The 22,102-nt window shown below is 40.3% G+C and overlaps 2 protein-coding genes across 4 annotated transcripts in view; one reads left to right on the top strand and one right to left on the bottom strand.

Annotated features, from left to right (window-relative positions):
* Window positions 1–16,061, top strand: fbxo25 (F-box protein 25). 3 transcript variants are annotated; one of them, XM_086188650.1, is made up of 11 exons: window positions 1–125; window positions 672–873; window positions 7,740–7,843; window positions 10,295–10,344; window positions 10,464–10,556; window positions 10,655–10,748; window positions 11,257–11,441; window positions 11,546–11,728; window positions 12,050–12,193; window positions 13,609–13,635; window positions 15,196–16,061. In XM_086188650.1, exons 2-11 carry the CDS (start codon window positions 740–742, stop codon window positions 15,283–15,285), a joined length of 1,104 nt encoding a protein of 367 aa, XP_086044776.1. In that variant the 5' UTR covers window positions 1–125; window positions 672–739; the 3' UTR covers window positions 15,286–16,061. The 3 variants fall into 3 exon arrangements, with proteins under 3 accessions (XP_086044776.1, XP_086044777.1, XP_086044778.1); XM_086188651.1 differs by lacking the exon at window positions 13,609–13,635 and having other exon boundaries at window positions 15,196–16,059; XM_086188652.1 differs by lacking the exons at window positions 1–125; window positions 13,609–13,635 and having other exon boundaries at window positions 725–873; window positions 15,196–16,060.
* Window positions 16,062–17,778: 1,717 nt separating this feature from the next.
* Window positions 17,779–22,102, bottom strand: part of LOC147242959 (testis development-related protein) — a 14,739-nt gene continuing 10,415 nt past the window's right edge. Inside the window, exons 3-4 of the mRNA XM_086188653.1 lie at window positions 20,219–20,337; window positions 17,779–18,854 (exon numbers count right to left, since the gene is read on the bottom strand). Of these exons, the coding sequence (XP_086044779.1) occupies window positions 18,416–18,854; window positions 20,219–20,337 (558 nt within the window). The 3' untranslated portion in view covers window positions 17,779–18,415. The remainder of the gene's footprint in view (window positions 18,855–20,218; window positions 20,338–22,102) is intronic.

Below are 22,102 nucleotides of genomic sequence, written 5' to 3'. Positions count from 1 at the left end.
GGGACAAAATTCTAGTGTCCGCGCTGAATTTACTTCCGTCAATATTTCCAGCCCAGCAGGCAGGGCGACAAGAAGCCGTTGCAGAAACAGACGACACAACAAAGGAGTCGTGATTGGGGGTTCAGGTTTGTTTCGTCATTTTATACACTCACTGTAAGAAGAAAGCAATACTTCTTAAGACTCCCATCGTGTTTATATGTGTTGGACCAACTGACAGTGTTTATTTTTGTTGTTAAATCGAATTGTTCAGCCGTTTTGCTAAAGCCTCGAGCTGTTCGCGTAAATGCGTCACACTCAGGTGTGTTATTAGGTGTTTATGGCTCCTTGTACGGCATTTTCGACCTCATAATACAGCGAAAACACATTTAATCTATAGCATGTGATGACTCAGGGGTTTATTTGGCTTGTTGATAGGCATAAACATGATGAGAGCGTGTAGCTGAGGTGCAGGTGGCAAACTGAGTGTGAGGAAACAAAGAAAGGTCAAAATATATGCCTGCCAATTAAACCACCGCAGAGCATCAAATGTTAGAATGTCCATGTCACTGAATTTATTGCGTTTTTTTCTCTATTTGACTCTCATTGTTACATGAAGTATATTTCTTTGAGTTCACAATTTGAGAGCGGGGTAAAAGATCTCTTACTTTTTTCTCCTTTATTTTTAATTTTAGCATCCTGTTGATCTGTTGTTGGTGTTTGGCGTGCCAGCAACCCTCTTTGCTAACTGACCCCAGCTAACATGCCTTTCTTGGGCAAAGACTGGAGGTCCCCAGGATGGAGCTGGATGAAGACAGACCATGGTTGGAAGAGGATCATCTTCTATGGGCACGAGATGGAAGACAACAACATAAACAGAGAGATAGACTTGAAAGAGTAAGAGCTCAGCATATTAGCATTAGTCACTTTTGTCTGCCTTAACTGGACTTGTTATTGTTGTTGTTGCTGCTACTCCAGTTCTGTCAATCTTCACATGACCGAGTAAATAATTCAACAGGTTAAGTGAAATTTAACTGCTGTTTACAGGCATTGTCTCCCTCTTGGTAAAATTCATCTGTGCACATAAAGTATATGCTAACTCAAACTATTGATTTAATAATTGCCAACATACACCTCTGACTTTAGTACAGTGAATGTCTCATCATAGACTGCTATTAACAGAAGCCAACGAGTTTAAGCTACTTTAATTATGCTATTTAAGTTACATATTTAATACCTCCATGCTAAGTTTATTTTAAGTTTTTGCAAACATGTAATTTTTCTTAGCCCATCAGAATTTCTGCAAAATTCAATGTTGTTAGACCAGTACAACTATGGAAGCTTGAAGTGGAATCAGGTGACTGCCGAGCTTTATTTGAATATTGAGTTAAATGTCAGAAACCCCCCCAAAAAAGTCAGATGAATTGTGGGGACATTTGTTCCCCTTTATCAGTCAGCAGGCAGCAGAGTGCTCAAACAAGTATGCTGTAATTACATGGTTAGGGTCTCAAACCCCTGAGGACTAAATGACTCAGAGAAACACTGTGTTAATAATTCCTTTAAAGCTAATTTCCTTCAGGCTACTAACAGAAATGAAACTGTATCAGCTGTGCCAGTTGCATGTCATGGAAAAGCTTTAGTAAAACAGTCGAAATAGGAGGAAATAGCATCGCTAATGACAGCACTGCTAAACAACCTCTCAACCAAAATGAGGTAAATGTGCATCTCAAAATTGCAGACTGTGTTGGACATAGAGGTGCCATGGCCGAGTTAAATGTAGGCTTGTGTTGAGAATATAATGGATGTATCCTGTTCAACCAAAGTTAAATATTAAAGTGTAAATGAGGTGGCTGTTCTCAAGGAGGAAGACATTTTCGGGCACTAGTCCAATCAAAGGAGGGAATCATAGAGTTAGTCACAAGATTTAGCCCAAGATAACCATAGTATCATGATATGATTCTGTGGTCGATGTTGTTAGACAGTTCATCATGATCGATCACAATAACTGAGAAACTTGAAGACACAGTCCTAAGAAAAAGGAGGAATCATTTAGTTATCCAATTATCATGTATTGCCATAGTTTTTATTTACACAAACTACAGCCAACTTGTCAAAATGATGTTTGGAGGTATAACAGCTGGTTTGATAAAAACAATTTGCCAATTCAACCAGAAAAGACTTTTCCCATCAATGAAACAACAAATTTCCTGGTGATTTGTAATTCATTATTGACAATGTGAGTGATTGATCGACACATGGAGTGGTTCATTATCTCACTGTAATTTCCTTTTCATTATGACAATAGAACAAACAGCAACATCTGATATCTTTTATGGCTACAATGGTAACCTCTTTCCTGTACAGGAGGAATAAGTGTGTTCCTTTTGACCAGGGGTCTCAAACTGATCCAGTAAAGGGCCGTGTGGCTGCAGGTTTTCATTCCAACCCTTTACTGGATCAGTTTGAGACCCCTGCTTTAGACTTTGTCAGGGCACAGTTGATTCCTGAAATTCAACATAAAGCTCCATGAGCACAAAAAAAAAAAAAAAAAAAATCAAATTACCCTGTCTCCTGGAATGACTTGGATGATAGCAAATATTGCAACATGTGAATCCTGTCTAGGGTTTTTGCTAGAGGTTATGAGATAAATGGTCTTAAACCCCAATACATTAAAAGAATCTTCATATTAGAACAATTTTGCTGTCTGTCACAAAGACTAACTGAAAGACTTTAATGAAAACTCTTCGTGTAGAGTGTCTGAGCTAAAAACATGATGGGCTGTTTTGGCTTTTCTGGTCTGTATTACTTGTGGGTAGTCTTAGTTTCCACTCAGCAGAAGAGCACACACTTTCATCTGTAGGAAATATGAACCATTTTGACATATGTCAGATGGTAGTTAGTACCGCTTAATTGGAGAGACAACAAGAAGAACACATTGTATTTTATTTTTTCCCGTTCTCATTTTTCTACTAATTCACATCTTGTATGGAGAGGCTGCTTCAGCTTAAATGGTGTATTGGGGCTTAACATTGATTCACTCACATGTCTTGTTTTACTGTATTTCCCATCTAATGGGTAAAGTATTAAAGTGGGCTCTCGCTGCTAGTTGGTGACGTCCCCCTCTGGTCACAATGGTGCTATTTTCTACTGAGTGACCAACAGAACCCCACAGTGCTACATTAGCGATACAGCAACAGACAATAACCAGCGCTGCTCTCCAAGTGCACCTCCTCTCAGAAGGCCGCATGATTTCATCGAGTGCAGTACATGCAGGGACACATTGTAGAACACGTGTAGGTTGCTTTCTGAAAGAAAGAGGACCACTGTGATCGTCACTTGTGTTACACGCAGTGTTTAAGGAATTTTAATCGTGTTGTATCTCCAGACAGGAATAAACCTCAAACCTGATAATCTACAAATGCTAGTCAGCCTAGTTTGAGTAGCAGTGATCGTCTCTGACTTTGTAAAACCCATATGAATAATGTCAGTCTTAAAAGCAACCTGCTACATTCTAATGTTTTGTTATTAAAAAGGGAATAATTAAGTTTTAGTTTTACCTTAGTGAGAAAATTAACTTGTCAGAGTATTTTATAAACTACCAAACGGCAGAATGACTAGGTACAACGTCCTCTCTATAGCTCTTGATTGGTGGTTGTGTTTGATACAAATAAACATAAAGTCAAGAAAGTATTGCTGCAGCTCAACTCAAAAGAAAAATTAAAAATCCAGTGGATAGTGGCATCATCTCCTAAACCTGCTACAAACTCTTTAATTTCCTTTAGAGTGAGTGACAAAACAGCAGTTGCTGTGTCGGAGCTTTAGCACCAACAAATTTGTTTGGGTCTCACCAGCAAAACCATGTTTAGCTTGCACGTTCTTCTGAGATGGAGTTCTCTGTGCGTTCTTCAGCGCTACTTTTCATCTGTCCATAGAAAGTGTTGAGTTCATGAAAGCATGGGTAGTGCAGTATTATGATATTTTGATTACCCGCGTGTGCATAGAATTATTTGGAATGAAAATATCTATTTAAAAGAGAGTTTGTAAGGGAAATCATTTTCCATAGTATCAAGAAGCGCTGCTGTTGCTGGTCTGAGGATGGCGGTCTGACTGTTAGGACCAACAGTGGTTCAGCTTGTGGTCTGGGGGAGGTTTCACACCTGTAATTTTGGTACAGATCAAGCTGAATCAACCAAATGGCTGAATCAAACAGGGTAGGTGTGATAGGCTGCTGAAAATCGGCAAATCCATCTGAACTTTACCTGCTGCTGTGTGACGATGCTGTTATTCTGCATGTGAAATGCCATGCTAGTGCATTCCTCACTTGTAATTCACTGTGACAGATAACTGTGCTTGCATGTGTGGCAGTGAGTACCTCCGTCCAAATGGATAAATTGACAGAGACAGAGGATTACTTGTAAAGCCCTATACCTAAATCACGTGACTTCAGCCAGGCAAGCCATGCCTTGCTTGGGATTTAGCATATGTAAATAAGTGAATAGAAGTCAATATTTACTTCGAAGCCCTTTATTTTGTTTTGACAAAATTTCCTTTCGGTTTCCTTATCTAAAATGTAATTTTCTCACACTATAAATCGGTTGTAAATTTATAGAATGTTATTTCCTCTAAGACTTGGATAATATGTCAAGTTAATCCCAGATTGTGATCCCACATTCTTTGAAAGAAAAAAAAAATCTGTGATCATGTGGTATGTAGGATGTTAAAAGTAAACCACCATTGTAAACCCCAGGCCCAGTTTCCAGATGTGTCTCATGCTTGGCTACGTTTCAGTGAACAGTGATGCAAGGGAGAAATTCGTTGAGCTGTTACGTCTTTGGAGCTGCATGGGTAAATGGACTGGACTCAATTTTATATCGCGCTTTTCTACCTTAGCGGCACTCAAAGCGCTTTACAGTGTCATCTCATTCACTCATTCACACACACACTCACACACTGATGGTGGAGGCTGCCATGCAAGGCACCAACCTACTCATCAGGAGTCAGGTCCAGTATCTTGCTCAAGGACACTTCGACATGGTTACCGGGGTTGAGGATCAAACCAGCGACCCTGCGGTTGCTGGACAGCCACTGTACCCCTGAGCCATGCCGGGTGGTGTCTATTGGATGGTGTAGGCATCTAGGATACCTGTATGCTGTTCAGTACCTGCTAATCTGTCGCCACTGATATAGAACTTGATTTGTTAGTATATATCTATAAAATATCTTGTGTGACCAACAGCATAAAACTCAGATATTTCATTTATTGACCACATTTAAGTTGCAGGAAACAACCTTGAAAAGAAAAGGTAGCCATTATACAGTATAGCATATTTTTTTTGGAGTGCATCTCTATTGATGATTTTTGATGATATAATAATTTGTATTATTAAATACAAATGAATTTTTAAATAATGTAAATGTTGCTTTACTCCAGCCCCATATCCGGCTAAGTAAGAATCAGTTATGAACACATATAGAGAAAAATTCCATGTCATATCTGAAATTAATGAAAGAGCGCATATATCCAGATGTAATTGTCTATAAATAATTACGACAACACATTTTTCAGTCTCATTGCCAAGTACAGCCTACGGGCAAATAAGTTTTGCCCCAAAAGCTCTTGTCAGGTGGTCAGCTTCAGCAAATATATTATTAATGCATGGAGAGTTGAACCATTCCAGGCCTTTGATCTATACAGAGGAATACATCTTGGTGGTGAAAACAGCTTTAGCTTAATTTATTTTATCAACTTCAAATTTCAAGAGAAGAATGCCTTTTTTCTTTCAACTTGAAAACACTGTGCTAATTCATTTATTTTACCTTATACAATGGCACTTTTCAGCGCTGTTTGGTTTAATTAATTCGATGCTGGTCAAAACTGCTCAGGAAAACATTAAAATTAAAAGGTGCAGGTCTATTTTACAGTCTTTGTAGCTATGTGTGTGTGTGTGTGTGGGGGGGGGTTAACTGAGTGTGGCTTTGAGTGTGTTTAAAGTGATGGGGTTAGTAAAGCAGTGCTTGACACAAAGTTATCCACAGCATTATCCAGAAAGTTCTAACAAATTCCTCAAAGGGCATTCCATGAAGAAGATTCATTTCAAGCCAAATTAAGGCTGGGTCTTATTTTAGCCAGTTTGCTATCACCTTGTGGTGTGTTCCTGATAAAGTCTCACATTTGGTATATCAAGCCCACGTCTGAGCAAACCGTTTGGAGTTCTGCCATTTTTCAGGTTGGGCTTCTTTTTACTTAAGATAAAGGAACTCAGCCAGCCGTTAAGCACTTTTATTACCTCATTAGACGACAAAATAGTGATCTTTTCCAGTGGGAGGAGTAGTCTGGGAAGAAAGTTAGTTTTAATGATGGTAATCTTTATAAAGCATGAAAGAGTTAAGGGGGCCCAGCAATCTAAATCTGCCTTTATGGCAGCCAGAAAATGGGGACGATTGGCCTTAAACATCTGACCATATGTGGATGCTGTCTACACCCTTCAGTAAACAAAACCAGTTTGTGTCCAACATGGATGATATACATGTTTAAATAGCACTGGATACTGAAATGACATTGTTCAGGTGTGGATAGAAGCTTGTGCTTTTGATATAAATATCAACACATCATCTGTGTAAAGAGTAATTGTCTGCTCCCTCTTTAAACCATCAAGGCAGAATTCTGCCTTCCACAATGGCATACATTTCATAGCTTACTCGAAGCTGCTTGTTCTTGTTATTTTGGCATTGAACTGTAGTTTTTACGCTAGCCTTTAGACTTTCTGGTTTGAAACTTGAGTTTGTCCCCATCTAAAAGGAGCTTGATGTAGCGCAAACCTGCCCCATCCAGTTCTTTCTCAGTTTGACTTTGTCCATGGCCACCAGGTAACTTTTACCCTGGAGGAAAGCAATGCAAACATTCTGTTGTTGTTTTCTTTTCAGAAAGACTACCACTCTCTTGGGAGGTCTGCGCCAAGGACAAAGTTAAATGGTGTTTTGATAAGATATGGTGAGAGACATGGCAAAATAATCATTGCTGACCCTTTATTGTACATGTTATCAGAGCCACATGCCAGATCAACCCAGAAGGGTGGAAAAACCTCTAAACTGAAGCTGTTAACACAATAAACCATTTTTTCAACATGGCTTCAAGTGTGCCATTATCTTTTTCCAAGCTTGTACGTACATTGATCATTGTCAGCACCACTCCAACATCTCTCTCTCTCTCTCTCTCTCAGCCTAAAGCCTCCAATGCCAACATGTTGTCAAATTGAGGTCAAGTGCCAAAATCCTGGGATCTGTCTTTATCAGGGCCAATCATTGAAATAGGCCTTGAAGCACTGCCAGAAATAACAGCGATCAGATTGAGATATTGTTTTTTTTTTTTAGGAAAAGATGTCTGAGGCATAGCTCTATCCATCATTATAATTTCTTTTTGACTGTTCTTATTCCATTTCCATCTGTCTGTCTGCATATTATTGCAATTTAACCAGAATGCAGCAGCAAACTTTTTGACCAGAGGAACCGCTTGGCTTTTACTCCCTGTTAAGGTTCTTCTCTGTGTATTCTAGTGCAGTTTATGACAGATTATAAATTTTACCCTGCAATATTCTGTACTCTGATCCCCAAATACTAAAGCACTTCACCATAATACCCTTCAACAGATTTCTACGCTGGATGAAACAAGAGATTGTGGGATTTCTTTGTATTTTGGAGCCACTGGTCACACTGTGCTGCAATACACTTAACAAATTCCTGCCATGCTCTCTTTGTTTAAACAGGTTCAGCTGTGACAATGAAGAAAACCTGTTTGTGGGAGATGTTTGTGAGCTCTCCACCACCAAAAGGAAAAAGGACTTTTACAACAACAACACTAAATCTCAGTGTGAGTTTCAGCAAAACTTAATCACCATTTGTCTTTGTGAAGAATTTCTGGTATGGAAATTGAAGGTCCTCCAGGTAAAAGACAAGCTCAGGCAGGCACGCGTCGTAGTAGCAGAGCTGTGGACATCAACTATGAAGGCTTTGTTTCAAATTGTTTGTTGGGGGAGGGTTGAACCTAAGACTCTTTATTTATTTGTTGAATTGTCCTTTAAATCTTTCATACATACATTGTCAGTGTATGCCATTCAGTATGACTAACACTAGCCTTTTATGGAATGGAAACCTTCTTTGACCCCTCATCTACAAATCGAAGTCGACTCTATTTTTACTTTATATCTCCATATATCACTGACAATCCATCCTAGTGGAATTGGTGGCTTTCGTGGTCCCATGGCAAGGTGGTCTCTAGTTTGTCTGGCGTAGCGTACAACCCATTATCAGTCTGCTGTAGTAGAACAAACACACTCTGGTCTGCTTTTGTTTGTATTTCTGTAAGTCATTATAATGGTCATTGATGGCACGAAGCCCAGAAGCTGCAACAGTACCCTTGCAAAGTATCATCAGGAGGAGAAACAAGCTCTCGCTGTATGTGAAGTTGCTTATATGTATGCTTATATATATATATATATATATATATATATATATATATATATATATATATATATATAATCTCCTAACAACTATCCACCAAAAGAACTGAGCAGACTTTTCTTATTTTTGCAGTCTAAATCTTCAACACATTTTCAGCGTGTAGGTTACTGCAAGCTTGCTAGCTTGGAGTTTGTTGTTGTTTGACATAGCAAAGAAAAGAATGTTGACTGAAATAATCATCCAGTGGCCTGCTTATACCCACAATATTGTTTCAGTAAGCCAGCTTAAATTTTACCTCAGGTCAGAGTGAAATGAATCTTAGTGATACTCAGCTTAAAAACAAACCTTGAACAGTGACTGTAAATAATGGACTGTCCAAACATGTTCTTGGTATGTAGTGAAACATTTATGCTGATTTTTGTACACCTCAGATCCTGTTGCCCCACCTGCCCCGAGGTTCAGCACACATTTAAAGCAGTCAGACATGTTGAACTAGTTGAGAAACAAATGATTTTTCAGGTCTTTCGCTTTTTTTGTTTTGTCCACCTCCATCTTTGACATAGCTTCTCAGAAACTATGTCACTATGTCAGGCCTCGGCTTATTCTTCCCATCCCACACATTCCAGGAGTTTGTTCATGACAAAATCATTTGCGATTACCTGTAACATTCTCTTGCTCTGTAATTAGCGTAAAAATTTCCATATTGATTTATGGAGCCCATTAACATGCTACAGCTGGTTTACTTTAATGTCATTCACATTTTTCCCTGACTGAATAGTTGCAGCTGTGCTGTAACAATTTCCCTTCCTCTTCTTAGAGGTAAGACAGGGGAACTGGCACAAGGCCGTCTAACAGGCGGATAAGGCTCACGCTGGTTGTTATTTTAAAATGTAAGAAAAGGTACTCAAAGCAATTGCACTGTCGGTCAAAGTATGTATTCAAACACAAAACGGATCCATGATGGACAATAACGCACCGACTCATATAACAAATAAAGAACAAAACCCGTACTCCCCCCCCCCCCGCCGTCCCACTGTCCTCGCAGTTCCAGGAGTGTGTAAGTGTGTGTGTGTGTGTGTGTGAGTGTGTGTGGCTGTGTGGAAGTCAGACTGAGTCATACGGTTCCGACGCGCGGAAAGTCGCTGCAGCTCCGTTGCGCAGTTACGCAGACCTCCCCGACGATGCGTTTGGCAGGATGGTCCCAGCCATGGGGAGTCCAACCAGTCCTTGGAGTAATCCACCGGGTATCCTTATCCAGGTACTGTCCCCGTATAATCCCAGCGGTTTGGAAAGCCTGCCACGCCAGCCGTCCAAACGTCCTCTTGCTCAGTCACTTCCTCCCGCCCATGTCACTTCCCCCCATTTAAACCCTCCGGTACCCCCCATGATGATAAAAAAGAACAGACGAAAACCTCAGAATAATAACCGTCCTGCTTTACCCGTGCTTCATGAACAAAACAGTCAACTGACAGAAACCCTGGCCCAGACATAATTTGGGAAAATAGAGGAGGACAAAAAACTCAAAGGAAAAACCCCTCCCTACCCCAGATCTGTGGTCAGGAGTGCTGGTGGCTCACTACTCATTAATTAAAATCGAAATGGACAGTCACATGTTTGAGGAAGTTGAATGGTGTAATATTGTGTCTCTCTTTAAGGAAATCTGTTTTTTATTTTCGTTTTTTTTTTTTTTAACCGCACAATCTTATTGATAAATACCGGTAATAGCAATGAAATGCGAGCGCCCTTCCGTAAAATCTGCATTTGGGAAGGTTACGGGATTAACTGGGACAGAAATGCTTTGAATACAAGCTGTACATTTTTTTTTTGTAGTCACACCAAAACAATGATTTTCTTTCTTTAGTTGTTTTCAGGGATAAATGGATCTACGTGCAGAAAGGAAGCACAAAGGAGGTGAGTGCTGAAGTGGTGACTAGAACTTGAAAGATCTGTTTTTTTTGTTGGTTGAAGTGGAAATTTTAATAAAATAATTATTTTTAAATTTTGGTTTGTTTTTTTGGTTTTGCTTACAGCGCCATGGATACTGCACGCTCGGTGAAGCCCTCAACCGTCTAGACTTTTCCAGCGCAATTCAAGACTTGAGAAGATTTAACTATGTGGCAAAGGCGGGCAAAGATAATCTCACATATTTCTGAATCTCCTTCCAGATTTTTGTACCATTTTCTCTTCTCTAACACTCCCAAATTGTGTGTCTTTCCCACAGCTTTTCCAGTTAATAGCCAAGTCTCAGCTGACATCTTTGAGTGGAGCAGCCCAGAAAAACTATTTCAACATCCTCGAGAAGATTGTACGAAAGGGTGAGAGAAACCAGCACAGGGATTGACGATGACAATCGTGGTATTGAGCAGGCAGAACTTTCCTTGCGCTGTTCCTGATGTTAGATTTTAGATGTTTTCAGTAGAAGTTTTACAGAGAGCTGTGAGGCTCTGAGAAGTCAGATGATGTATTACTGTTCAGCCACGCCAATCCCATTGGACTAACCTCACAGGATGACCATAATCTTTCTTGTAAAGCAGTATTTTTAGTTGTAGGTTGGGGGTTTTTTGTATTCTGGGAGTACCTAAATGTCAGGAATATACTGAACTTTAAGGGTTTTAACAAAAATGCCATTTTAGTCTTTAGATGTCATCTTTTCTGAGCAATTCTTGGTATTTGTAGGTGCTTTTGTGAAGAAAACCTCATCTTAGAGAAGCAAAGATACACATTTTCCATGCCATTTCCTCTTGCGTCATGCTCTGACATGTATTCTCTACATTCTAAACCTTCGTTTTTTTTTCTGTCTTTTTTTTAAAATTTTGACACTAGTTGTTGAGGACCACTACAATCCTCGCCTGGTTAAGGAGCTCCTGCAAGACCTGAGCTCAACACTGCACAGTCTGACTATCCATGTTGGCAGATGTGTCCTGGTGGGCAATGTCAACATCTGGTTGTGTCGACTGGAGAGTATTTTCAAATGGCAGCAGCAGCTCAACAACCTGCAGATCCCAAAGGTACATTGCTGCATGTGCATAGGTCTCCATTTGTGTGATTCATGAGTGTTTGAAAGTATTCTGGGTTCAGGGTTAAATCTGTCATTACTAATTATTCCCTACAGCAAATGTGCACTGGTATGTCATTCAACGATTTACCAGTATACATGCAGAACAAGATCCTCTACAACCTATCTGATGCCTACGACATCATTAACCTGGGACAGGCCACACCCACTCTGCACAGCCTCAGTGAGAACAGGACTCTGTGGAAGAGCCTCTGCCACTTTCACTTCTCAGACAAGCAGGTGAGAGGAAGATCAGAGTCAGTCCTGAGGGTCAGATGAGGGTTTGGGGTTTTTTTCAGCCTGCTGTTGTGTCATTGGTGGACATATGGCTGCCAGGAGGTTCACCTATTGTCCACTAGAGGGCAGAATTGCCACAGTTAAGACAGTTCTTCACTCACACACTAAAGTGTACACACAACACAAACAGAAGTTTAATGTTAATCAGATATTGGCCTTAATTAGATCTACTTCCACTTTGTTCTGTTTATATTCTGATTCTCAGTTCCCTGTGTGTTAGATGGCTGTGTGTTCATTTCCATACGTTTTTGTGTGCAAATACAGTTCTGTAGAAATTTGGTCCTAACCCAGAGTGACAATGTGGATTGGAAGCTGATGTACTTCACCCTGCAGAAGCATTACCCCATGAAAGAGCAGTACGGCGACACCTTGCACTTCTGCAAACACTGTAGCATCGTCTTCTGGAAGGTAAACCAAACAGTGCAGCAACAGTGTGATTAATAGAGAAAATACAACACTTCTATCAGGTACACTGAAAATTGATACACTGAAAATGAGATAGTGTGTGGAGTTAAGCTTTTGCTTTTTTCTGCCCTGAAGCAGGGAGCAAATGCGTGTACACAAATTACATGTAGACTTGATGCCTGTCCCACTTCATGTCGGTCAGATGTGAGAGGCTGTCTCTCAAATCAAGGTTGGTACAGGAACTACAGTGTGTTCTGGTCCAGAGACAAAACATCCCATATCATTTGTACACTCAGACAATGAGTCACAGTCACTTGCAGATTTCTCTGGTTTTGAAGTAGAGCTGACTGATTTAGATTGTTTCAAACCAATTTTCAACCTAATTTATACCGATTTCACAGCTTCCCACTTGAGTATAGCAAGCAAGAACTCCAAGAAAGAAGATGAGGATAGAATAGGAGCGGTAAGGGCTGCAGGTGTAGGCTCTCTGTCAATTCTTCATGTCTTTACTGCATTGCCTCAATTTATCCTACCATGGAAGCTGAATCCGTGGCTTGGTTAGGGTAGCCTGCTGTCTGCCTGGTGCCATCCAGGTTTCTAGGGACCCAGGGGGGCTGGATCCTCAACAGAAGCACCGTAGTCTGAAACATTCTTGGGGCAGGAGTGGGTAACGTGGAATTAGTGCTGGCGAAGAATAAAAGTAATTACAGTACATTTATTCTTTACGTTGGTGGTTTCCTGTCTTACTCAGCAATAAGCCTGCCAAGTTTGAAGTAGGTTAGATAAGAAACCACACTGAGAGATTCCATCCATTATTGGAGAAATATGTCGTTATCGTGAAGTCTTTCGGCCATGATAATTGTTAAACAAAAACGAGAAAAATATCTAAAAGATCTTTAAGACATGTAAGTTTGCAAATGTTTCAGGGTATACCTTTAAAAATCCTTTGAAATACAGAAATACTTTAAATACCAGGCTTCTGATGACTCATCAGATTCATTTGCTGTATAAAAATTGAAGGAAGCACAAAAAGTGGACCTGACGATTCAAAGAGGAACAAACGCATTCGACTACACTGTAGCATCCTGTTTTCCACCAACCCAATCAATTCTGTACTCACACGTGTACATGGAGGGGTCAGAGGTCCAACCTCACTGACTCATGAGATCACCTGCATGTAAGCAAGACATCAAACTTCTGGATTATTAACCTCTGGGGAAGAATTGTATGTACTTGGACTACAAACGCAGCAGTCACAATGTTCTACAATCCCTTGTTTCACCTTTGTGATTATTTACTACCCTCAAAGCCTGTAATTCTCCTCGGCCTGGTCCCAATCCATTTTAACCTCTGCTCTCTCTGCATCCCTCTCCTTGCTTGTCTCCTCTCCTCCTGGTTCCCCATCTTCTCCCCTTAAGGATCGCCACCTGGCTTTGTTATTCAAGGTACTTTATGTCCCATCACGCCTTTCTGTTTTGTTTGGGTTTTTTTTAGGGGGGGGGGGGGATTCTCTCCCCAACAATTATTTATGACTTCCCATTCAGTTTCATCTTGTACTGTTTCAGTAGATGTCATCATGCTTTGCTGGATTAATCGTCACACAGTGTCTGCAGACCTTTTTAACAGCCTCTGAATGGACCACCTTGTTTTTGTTGGATCATCCTCCTTCCGAATGCATAAATTTGATGCAACTGAAACTATCAACTCTCATTGTGTCCCACATCTGTTAAGACAAACATACATGTTTACTAATGTTAAGGATCGTGTTTAAAGTTTAGTACTAACTTAGCTTAGCTGCCAATTCTGTCTGAACGTGGATGTTTCTCATCTGTAGACTGTATAAAGGAACAGACTTAGCTTCTGGGTAAGTACCTAGGATTCTGATGGCCAGCAGGGGGGGGACTAGTGGTCTCATTGTGTTGAAGTCCATGATTGTTTCTCAATTCCAAGGGAAGAACTTCAAATGGATATATTTTGGTGTCATGGAAGCGTGATGAAACACTTTAGCGGCTGCACCCACACTGGTAGGGGATTATTTTCAAAATACAAAAAGCCTACAAAGTTTGTGCTTCACATTCACACAAAGGTAGAAAATTTGTTGAAATTTGTCGTGTGGACTTTGTGTGGAAACCGCAGATCACGAATGATGCTGTTACCACCAGCCTCTTTCGTGTCTTTTTCCTTTAAAAGGAAAACCCAGCTGACATCACCAAGGATTATCTGAGGTCAACTTAGCATGAATAACAAATGTAAGGCACTACTGAGCTTATCTTTTCTTTTTGGAGTTGTTGTTCTGGACAAATCGTGAGGTCATGTTTGAGTGTCCTGATAAAACCAGCAAACGCCTGGGGATGTAACAGTTTTTACTTGTTATTTGAAGTGCTTAAGTCATGAGGGAACACTCTGGTAAACTGCTACTGCCTCTACGCCACCCTGACATTTGATGAGTCTGTGTTTATCTCAGTTAACACTTCCCTCGTGAGATATTATGGTCTGTATTGCTAGTTTGAGGTCTTCTTTAATGCAGCATGATGCTCATTTTATAAATTACCACCCAGTTTAGAATCAAACAGTTGACGAAGCAGGATGTGCATCAGGGTGCGGCTTCCTTATAACTGACATGTGTCACCCATGAGGACCTGTATCCGTCTCAGCTGATGGCAGTAGCAAGAAATGCGAAGTGGATGGTGGATGATATCCCAGCGGCTACGTCCGCTCTCTCATACAGTCTGTGGCTCACAGAATTTGACTTGCTCAGCCGTATTCGGTTGTTTAGTCTTGTGTTTTAGTCACCGTTTTTGAATTTAAGGTGTATTTGTTATTATATTTACTTTGTGAAATTTTTAATTCATTTCAGTGCTAAATATCTGAACATAGCTATTTGATGTTATTGTCGACATGTGCAATAAGATGTGTTGGCAATATTTCGGAGGTCCTCGAACTCTCTTTACCTCGAACAGGTCAGTTATCTTCTCAGAATAAATAGTTTTTGGATTGTTTTGCAGGACTGTGGCCACCCGTGTTCCGCCAATGACCCAGACAGCTGCCTCATGCCCATCTCTCCGCAGCACTTCATTGACCTCTTCAAATTCTAAGTTCTTCTTCAAGAGAAGACGCCGTCACATGCGAACCAGAGCATGTATGAGAACTTGATGTCGATAACCCAAATAACAAAGGGCTTGAGAGAAAGACTTTTCCTGTTTGCTTACGCACAAACGTCTCCACAGAGCATAGGGAAGAGAAAATATGCATTGAGTCTCGAGAATGTTGGTGATGAGGAAAATATAAAAGGAGCTGTGTTTTTCCTTTTGTTTGCACAAATCTTAATAGAGGAGAGAAAACTAAAAATATGGAAAAGGGGGTTTTAGCATGTAAATGGTAAAGTAAGTGCTGATAAGTGGAATAGATATGTTTAAATGTTTCAGAAAATGGTGAACAGTGAGGCAGATTAAACTTGTGTGTATTGTTGATGTAATGGGGTTAAAAATTCAGCTTTTTGGGGGGGGGGGGTCTACTTGTTACGGTTGTATTTTCTGCAATAACTGAATAATGTCCCGTTGGAGTCTCTGTTTACATGCCGTATGTCGTCCTTTGTGAAAGCTTGCAATGCTTTTGAAGGCATTAACACTGAATGAAAATAATGTCAATCTCCATTATATACATTTTTATGTGCTACTTCTGTGAGAACTGTCAAACGGTGACAGCTGAAATGTAAAGCATTATTTATGGGTGATGGGGAAGTTTTGTATATTTCCAACTTTTTTGATATTCCTTAACTGTTACAAACCTCTTGATGGTACTATCATGGCTTCTATGAGAAAGGAACTAGCTCTACAATAATTAAATATTTCCAAAAAAACTGTTTCTGGACACTTTTAAATCTTCTCCTGTGGTTAGTCGATAGGGTTGACAGAAATGTGTGTGTGTGCTTAAAGGCCTACAAAAGTACAGAAACCAAGGAATTCCATTCATGCAATACATATTTTATGCCAATTTCTCATGATACTAGAAAAGCATCTCATGAGGCAAGCACAAGATATTTATCATAATGCTCGTTATGTTGATAGTAAGATAATATTGTCATAGCTCGTTGTGTGTGTGTGTGTTTGGGGGGAGAAAAATAGCCTTTCTCAGCTTCCGTAGAAGGAATTGCTGAATAGAGACACTTTTCCTAGTAGCAATTTTTTGTTACAGCTTCAAATTCATGTGTATATATTTTGAGAACAAACGTAAGGTAAGATTGTCACACTAGATGTTTATTTTTCAGCATTTTAGAAAATAAATCAGGAAACAGGCATCAGACCTGTATCCGTACACTTGAGTCAAAAAGTCATATTACAACAAAGAGAAGACTAGTAAGGCAAAAACCAGTGGCATGAAATTAAAACCACTCTCATTCAAGGGAAAGAAAATCCTTGAAGGCAATAAATTCCTTGTCATTGCCTGAGTGCACATATATAACAGGTACACCATGCAAACACAGCATTCATAAACTGACCAGTGTTTAATAAATCAAACTAAATCGCACACTTGTGCTTCTCTTGCTGGTGAACCTGCGACATCCATTAGTGACCCACCTGCGCCAGCTTGGACGTTACTCAGAGTAAACATGATTCAAGGCACTTGACAGATGCACAGTGTCACCTCCCGCTTGAGAAACTACAGACTTTAAACTTCTTATGGGTTCAGTTATTACAATATTCAGCATTTGATTAAAAGTTTCTTAAACAGGCTGGCACAGGAAAACTATTCAAACCAATGTTTGACGTTTAATTACGCCTGAAAAAAAAAAACAGCGTCGCTTTGACATCAAGTTCCTGCCAACAAAAATAGCGGTCATCAGTATTCAACATAAAACCGATGTTGGCATCAGATGTCCTGACTTTAAATTTTTTTGTCACCTACTGTCACATCCTACATTCACCCAAATATTAAGGTCAAATAATGTTGGTCGCTAGCTAGGTGCTTGCTAGGGAGGTAGCCTTTCTTTATCAGTACACGAGTGTACTTATATAACCCACAGATACATCCATTACAACAACAGTACTTCAGACACTTTTCACATCCAACTTGTATTCCAGATTTCGAAAGTATTTCAAGAGTTGCGTCATGATTGTACAGTTCAGGTTGAGGCCTCAGGCTGCCATTTGCCTCTCAGTTGATGTAACTGCATAGCAGCTAACAAAATGAAATACATTCTTTTGTTAATTCTTAAAGCGATACTTCATCCCCCCCCCCCCCAAAAAATGTATGTTGCATTTCAAATACACACAAATAGGTGACCTGAGCTAACACACACATTTTTTTTCACCACTGCCACAAGAGTCAGCTACATAGCCTATATTTAGCTTGAAGCTAATGCTGACTGATGGCTAAAAGTAGCAAAACTGCACAAAAACACTCATTTAAAACTCGCAGGCACATCATCCAGATAATCGACATCTTTCTTTCTTTTTTTTTTGTGCCACATGCTTGGTAATCCACAGACGCTTAGATTTGAGCCAAAAACAAACTAACATTTCTGAATTCAATGCTCCAAGTTCACCGCAACACACAATGTGACCAGCATTCATTCACTCATCTGTTGGTTTATTTTTAGCTTGAATTAAATGTTTATGTATTATTGAGTATGCAGCTGGATAAAAAAAAACAAAAAAAACCCAGCCTGAACACTATTAGACAGTGAATTTTAAAAGTGACAGCTTTGCTTTGATCAGTTTTGCTGTTGTTAGGTGGTTTTAGCTTGAAGCGGCTAGGTACTTCTGTATTCTGGAGTTACTGTGTAGCTGTAGCTCTTTGTGGGGCAAAAATATATTTTTTCTCTTTTTGGGTGTAGTAACTCTTTTAAGTCGCCAAGCAGGTTTGCATATTCAACTGCCACCAGTGGAGGTCATATTTACAGTGATACAGTAGTTTTAAGGCTTTCATTGGTTGTATTTTACAGTTTATTTCAAACTAGCAACCCTGTTTTACCAAAGTGGCCTAAAAAAAAAGTCCAAAGGAAAAAAAAAAACTACATATATTGTCTTCAAGGACTTCAGCGCTAAAAAAAAAAGTCAAACTTCATATGTTATATTCAAGTGTACACTACAGCATCTCAATACCACTGGTTATTAAAACCGGTTTCATCCAGAGCAAGACAATAGAGATTATTTGGTTCAGGTCTTCATCCTCTTTATTGGTACACAGGTGAGGAGGGAGGTGTCTCAAAGGTGAAAGTGACTTCTATTTAAAGCCCTCCCACGCGTTCTCTGACACAATTCCTCTGCTCATCCGGCTTATGCCAGCCAGCTTGACTTTGGCGCGGGCTGTCCACCTGACGGGAGCTGTAGAATCCTTGGAGTCTGACAGGTTAGCATAGTGGGAGGAATCCTCCTCCAGACCCCGGCCTGCCCATGCAGCCAGTTCCAATGGTAGCCCTAAGGAGTCGGGGAAAGATACCAGCTTGTCCCCTTTATGACCTTTGTCCTCCAGGGCTTCATCAGTCCCAGCCTCTGTTACATTCTCAAGCTGAGGTGGTTCCCAGCCCTCCATCTTCTCCAGTTTTTTGGTAGGTGATATTTGCCTCATTGTCATGGTAACGCTTTCCCAAAAACAGTGCCCTTTCTCTGGCTTGTCCTTCTTTTCCTTCTCCTTCTCGTCATCTTTAATTTTCTTGTGAGACCTTCAGAGAAACACAAGAAAAATATTACTGGTCTGCAGTGTGAAATATTTCACACCAAAGTTAACAAAGTCTCACTTGAACACTCGCATCTTAACTGTAAGTGGAGTATAAGTGGAACTTTTCCTCTCACAGCAAGTCAGTATAGGAACTCCCTTGTGTTTGTCAGGGTGAGGTGATTAATTTGAGTTTTCCTCTGTACATGTTCTACTTCCTTGAAGGGTCTAAATGTTAATAACTTGGCAAATTAAGCCGGCTGATACTGCAAGTGGACGCGGTGGCCTTTCCCCTATCTTATTTGGAAGTGTTGCTCATTCATAAAATGATCTTTATAGTTAAATCCAAGCCTATGCAAGCCTGAGTGATGCCAGTTCCAAGACATGCACTATAGATGCTACAGAGGGGGAGGTAGAGAGACCAGTAAGGTTTGCTTCCTTCCTGTAAGGCTAAGTTGAGGGCTAAAATAACTAATTCAGGTATTCAGGAACAAATTCGAGCACAAGAACGAGGCCCATTGTACAGATGTCCAAAAGCAAGTTTTACTTGAGGTTTTACTGTTAATTCAAGGTTTCACATTAAATAAATATCCATTTAAATTTCTGTCAATTGGTTGGAAAACATCATTGGCAGCATGAAATGAGATAAGCCTGTTGAAGAGCCCAAAAAAGGCAACATTTTGCCTGATTTATCCATCTGACAATGGCATTTCAGTGTCACAATATCCAGAAGATATGTGGATTGTGAAAATATCAATATTTACTTGTGTGGGGAAAGAATCAGACATAATTTGCGCTCACGTTCAACCCTCCCACTAGAGTGAAGAAACTCAAGACTTGCTGCTAGTCTTATCAAGTCAAAATTTTATTTACACAACCGAAATTCCAAAATTCCTTTTTTTTTTTTCCCCCTCAGGGTGGCACTAAAATCTGTACCATGTGCAAATACCTCTGTCTTTGTACCCCTCTTTCGAGTGGGAAAAAAAAGCTAACAAGCGTGCTAAGCTAACTAGTGGCTAACTGGTCTCTGTGGGTCTCAGCTCTTCCACACAGACGATCTTGCTGGCCGTCTCTGGTGAAGATTTCAAATCAGTGTATTCCACCCAAAAAATATGATTGATCCTTTAAAGCTTTTTTATTTTTTTCACTTTACATAGCACTAACTTATCTTGATCTCACTGAATATTTAACAACACAGTGACAAAACTTCTGTAACTGAAAAAAATTGTTGAAGAGAAACAAAATAGAAATTCCTAAGAGCCCCAAAACGATACATGTAAATCCAAAAATCGATGAAATAATAAAGTCGGACGAGCGGTGCCGCAGGGAAGCAATCATCTGTGGATGAGTTACGGTGTGCTACAGCCTCACCCTCTGCGGTCTGCCAGCTTCACCTCACTCAACAAGAGATGCTCATCGTCTTTCGAGGAGAACATCTTCTTCTCCCTTCTGGACTCTTTCTTGGACATGATCTTCTTCACCTTGGCCTCCTGACAGAAAGCAACAAACAAGGTTTGATATGCGGCGCTGACATGAATCACCTCATCTGTTGCATGTTGGGCTTGCTCCTGCGTCTTCGATTCCTCTTTGTGAGTTACTCGTGCTCCCTGAAGAGGGATTTTTCATGGCGTCAACTTTGTGGGAATTTAGGAAAAGAGCAGAATCTCCCTGAAACTCCCTCACTGAACTCCCAAAGCCAATATCTATCTATCATCCCCCCATTCATGGCAACATAGTGCAAAAAACGACAACGACAACAAAAACAATGGCATAGCAAAAATAACCACGCTTCATAGAAGAGTTCTCTCACTTCCTTTAATAGCATGAGAGTATTGAAAAAGTGTTTGAGATTCTAGGCAGAGGGGAACTTGTAAATCCTGGTTGGTTTGCGCCGGTTAGCATCATTGCTCTTTACCGTGAAGTTTTCCGCAAACAAAACCTGCCGAGGGAACATTACTAACAGTCGTCGGACTGGTAACTGCCACGAAACGCTGGTTTGACTTTCAGTCACTGTGACACTTTGCCAGTTCCTGTGTGATAAATATAGGCCTCAAGGCAGTTTGAGTGTGCGTCCGGCAGTTTAAAACAGCTGGCGTACTTCAAAATGTGCATGTCTTGCGCTCTGCCCATCCAGCATTCTACTAAAGCACCATCATTAGCGTGTCACATCTTTTATTTTTGTTAAATTGGTTGCAAAAAATAAACAAACCATGAATTTGGATTTAAGGAAGTAAATTTAAGGGAGTAAGTCTTGGTGGGACTCAACATTACGAACAGTTTAGTTTTGTTAACTTTGGAAACAGCCAGGCCAGCAATGACTCTTGTTGCCACGGTAAATGAATCAATTGCTAGTCTAGTTATAGCATCTCTGCAACCAGAAAAAGAAAAAAAAAAAGTTTCCAAAAATGTCCATCAAATTATATAAATTTCAACATTTTGCTGTTGAGAAATGTTATATATTCAGGTGCAGTATTATTGATGGATGCAAATAGAGAAATTCTGACAGGCATTCCAGATTAGGACCCTCTTCTCTCTCTGAAACCCCCTGGACTCCTCTTCACATCCAAATTCCTCCCTGCCCTTGCAGCTTTCTAACAAGCACCACCCTACTTGGCATTTATGGAACAAACTTTTGGCTCCCTTTCTCCCCGTGCCTGGGAAGAATTCCCAATGTCAACGGTCAAGGCCATAACGTTCACTCCTACTCGCGTCCGTGCCTGCCTTTGCTTAACCAAAACATTCTCAGTATTCACATGATTAGATTAATGTGTTTGACCCATGCAGCTCCTTAGTTTAAACTGTGTTGTCTGTTACTATATCACCTATGAAGGGGGGGTTAAACTCACATCCCTGTGTACAGCTCACCGGCTCGCATGGTTCAGCCTCCCCTGTTTGCTTCTCTTTGTTTCAGGAGGATGCGACAGTAGCTCCGACACGTAAACAACATGAAAGCGGGGATACAAACAGGAACATGTACAATAAGTCCTGTCACCAGGACCGGGATCAAGTGTAAGAATGTTTAGATAACATGAACTTTTACAGAACAGTATGTCCTGTCCCGTATATGAGCTACACAAGCTCAGATTTATCCAGCACACACGTGAGCACACTCATGATCCCACTCATGACCGCGCCTCACCTTTAAAACTATGTGCTGTGTGGTGGATTTGCAAATGTTACAGCCTAACTTTGGTGAAAGCACAGGCAGGCACTGATTAATGGAAAATCAAATGTTCTCCCCTCATCATCGCACGG

This window comes from Aulostomus chinensis, chromosome 20 (genome assembly GCF_037954235.1).
Source record: "Aulostomus chinensis isolate RoL2024-O1b breed Wild chromosome 20, RoL_Achi_v1.0, whole genome shotgun sequence".
Lineage (NCBI taxonomy): Eukaryota > Metazoa > Chordata > Actinopteri > Syngnathiformes > Aulostomidae > Aulostomus > Aulostomus chinensis.
This window is presented reverse-complemented; position numbering and strand designations above follow the sequence as displayed.

Coding starts and splice junctions, on each gene's coding strand:
- fbxo25 (XM_086188650.1), top strand. CDS start 740: ATGCCTTTCTTGGGCAAAGACTGGAGGTCCCCAGGATGGAGCTGGATG. Junction 874..7,739: donor AGAGAGATAGACTTGAAAGA/GTAAGAGCTCAG, acceptor TTGTTTAAACAG/GTTCAGCTGTGACAATGAAG. Junction 10,749..11,256: donor CGAGAAGATTGTACGAAAGG/GTGAGAGAAACC, acceptor TTTTGACACTAG/TTGTTGAGGACCACTACAAT.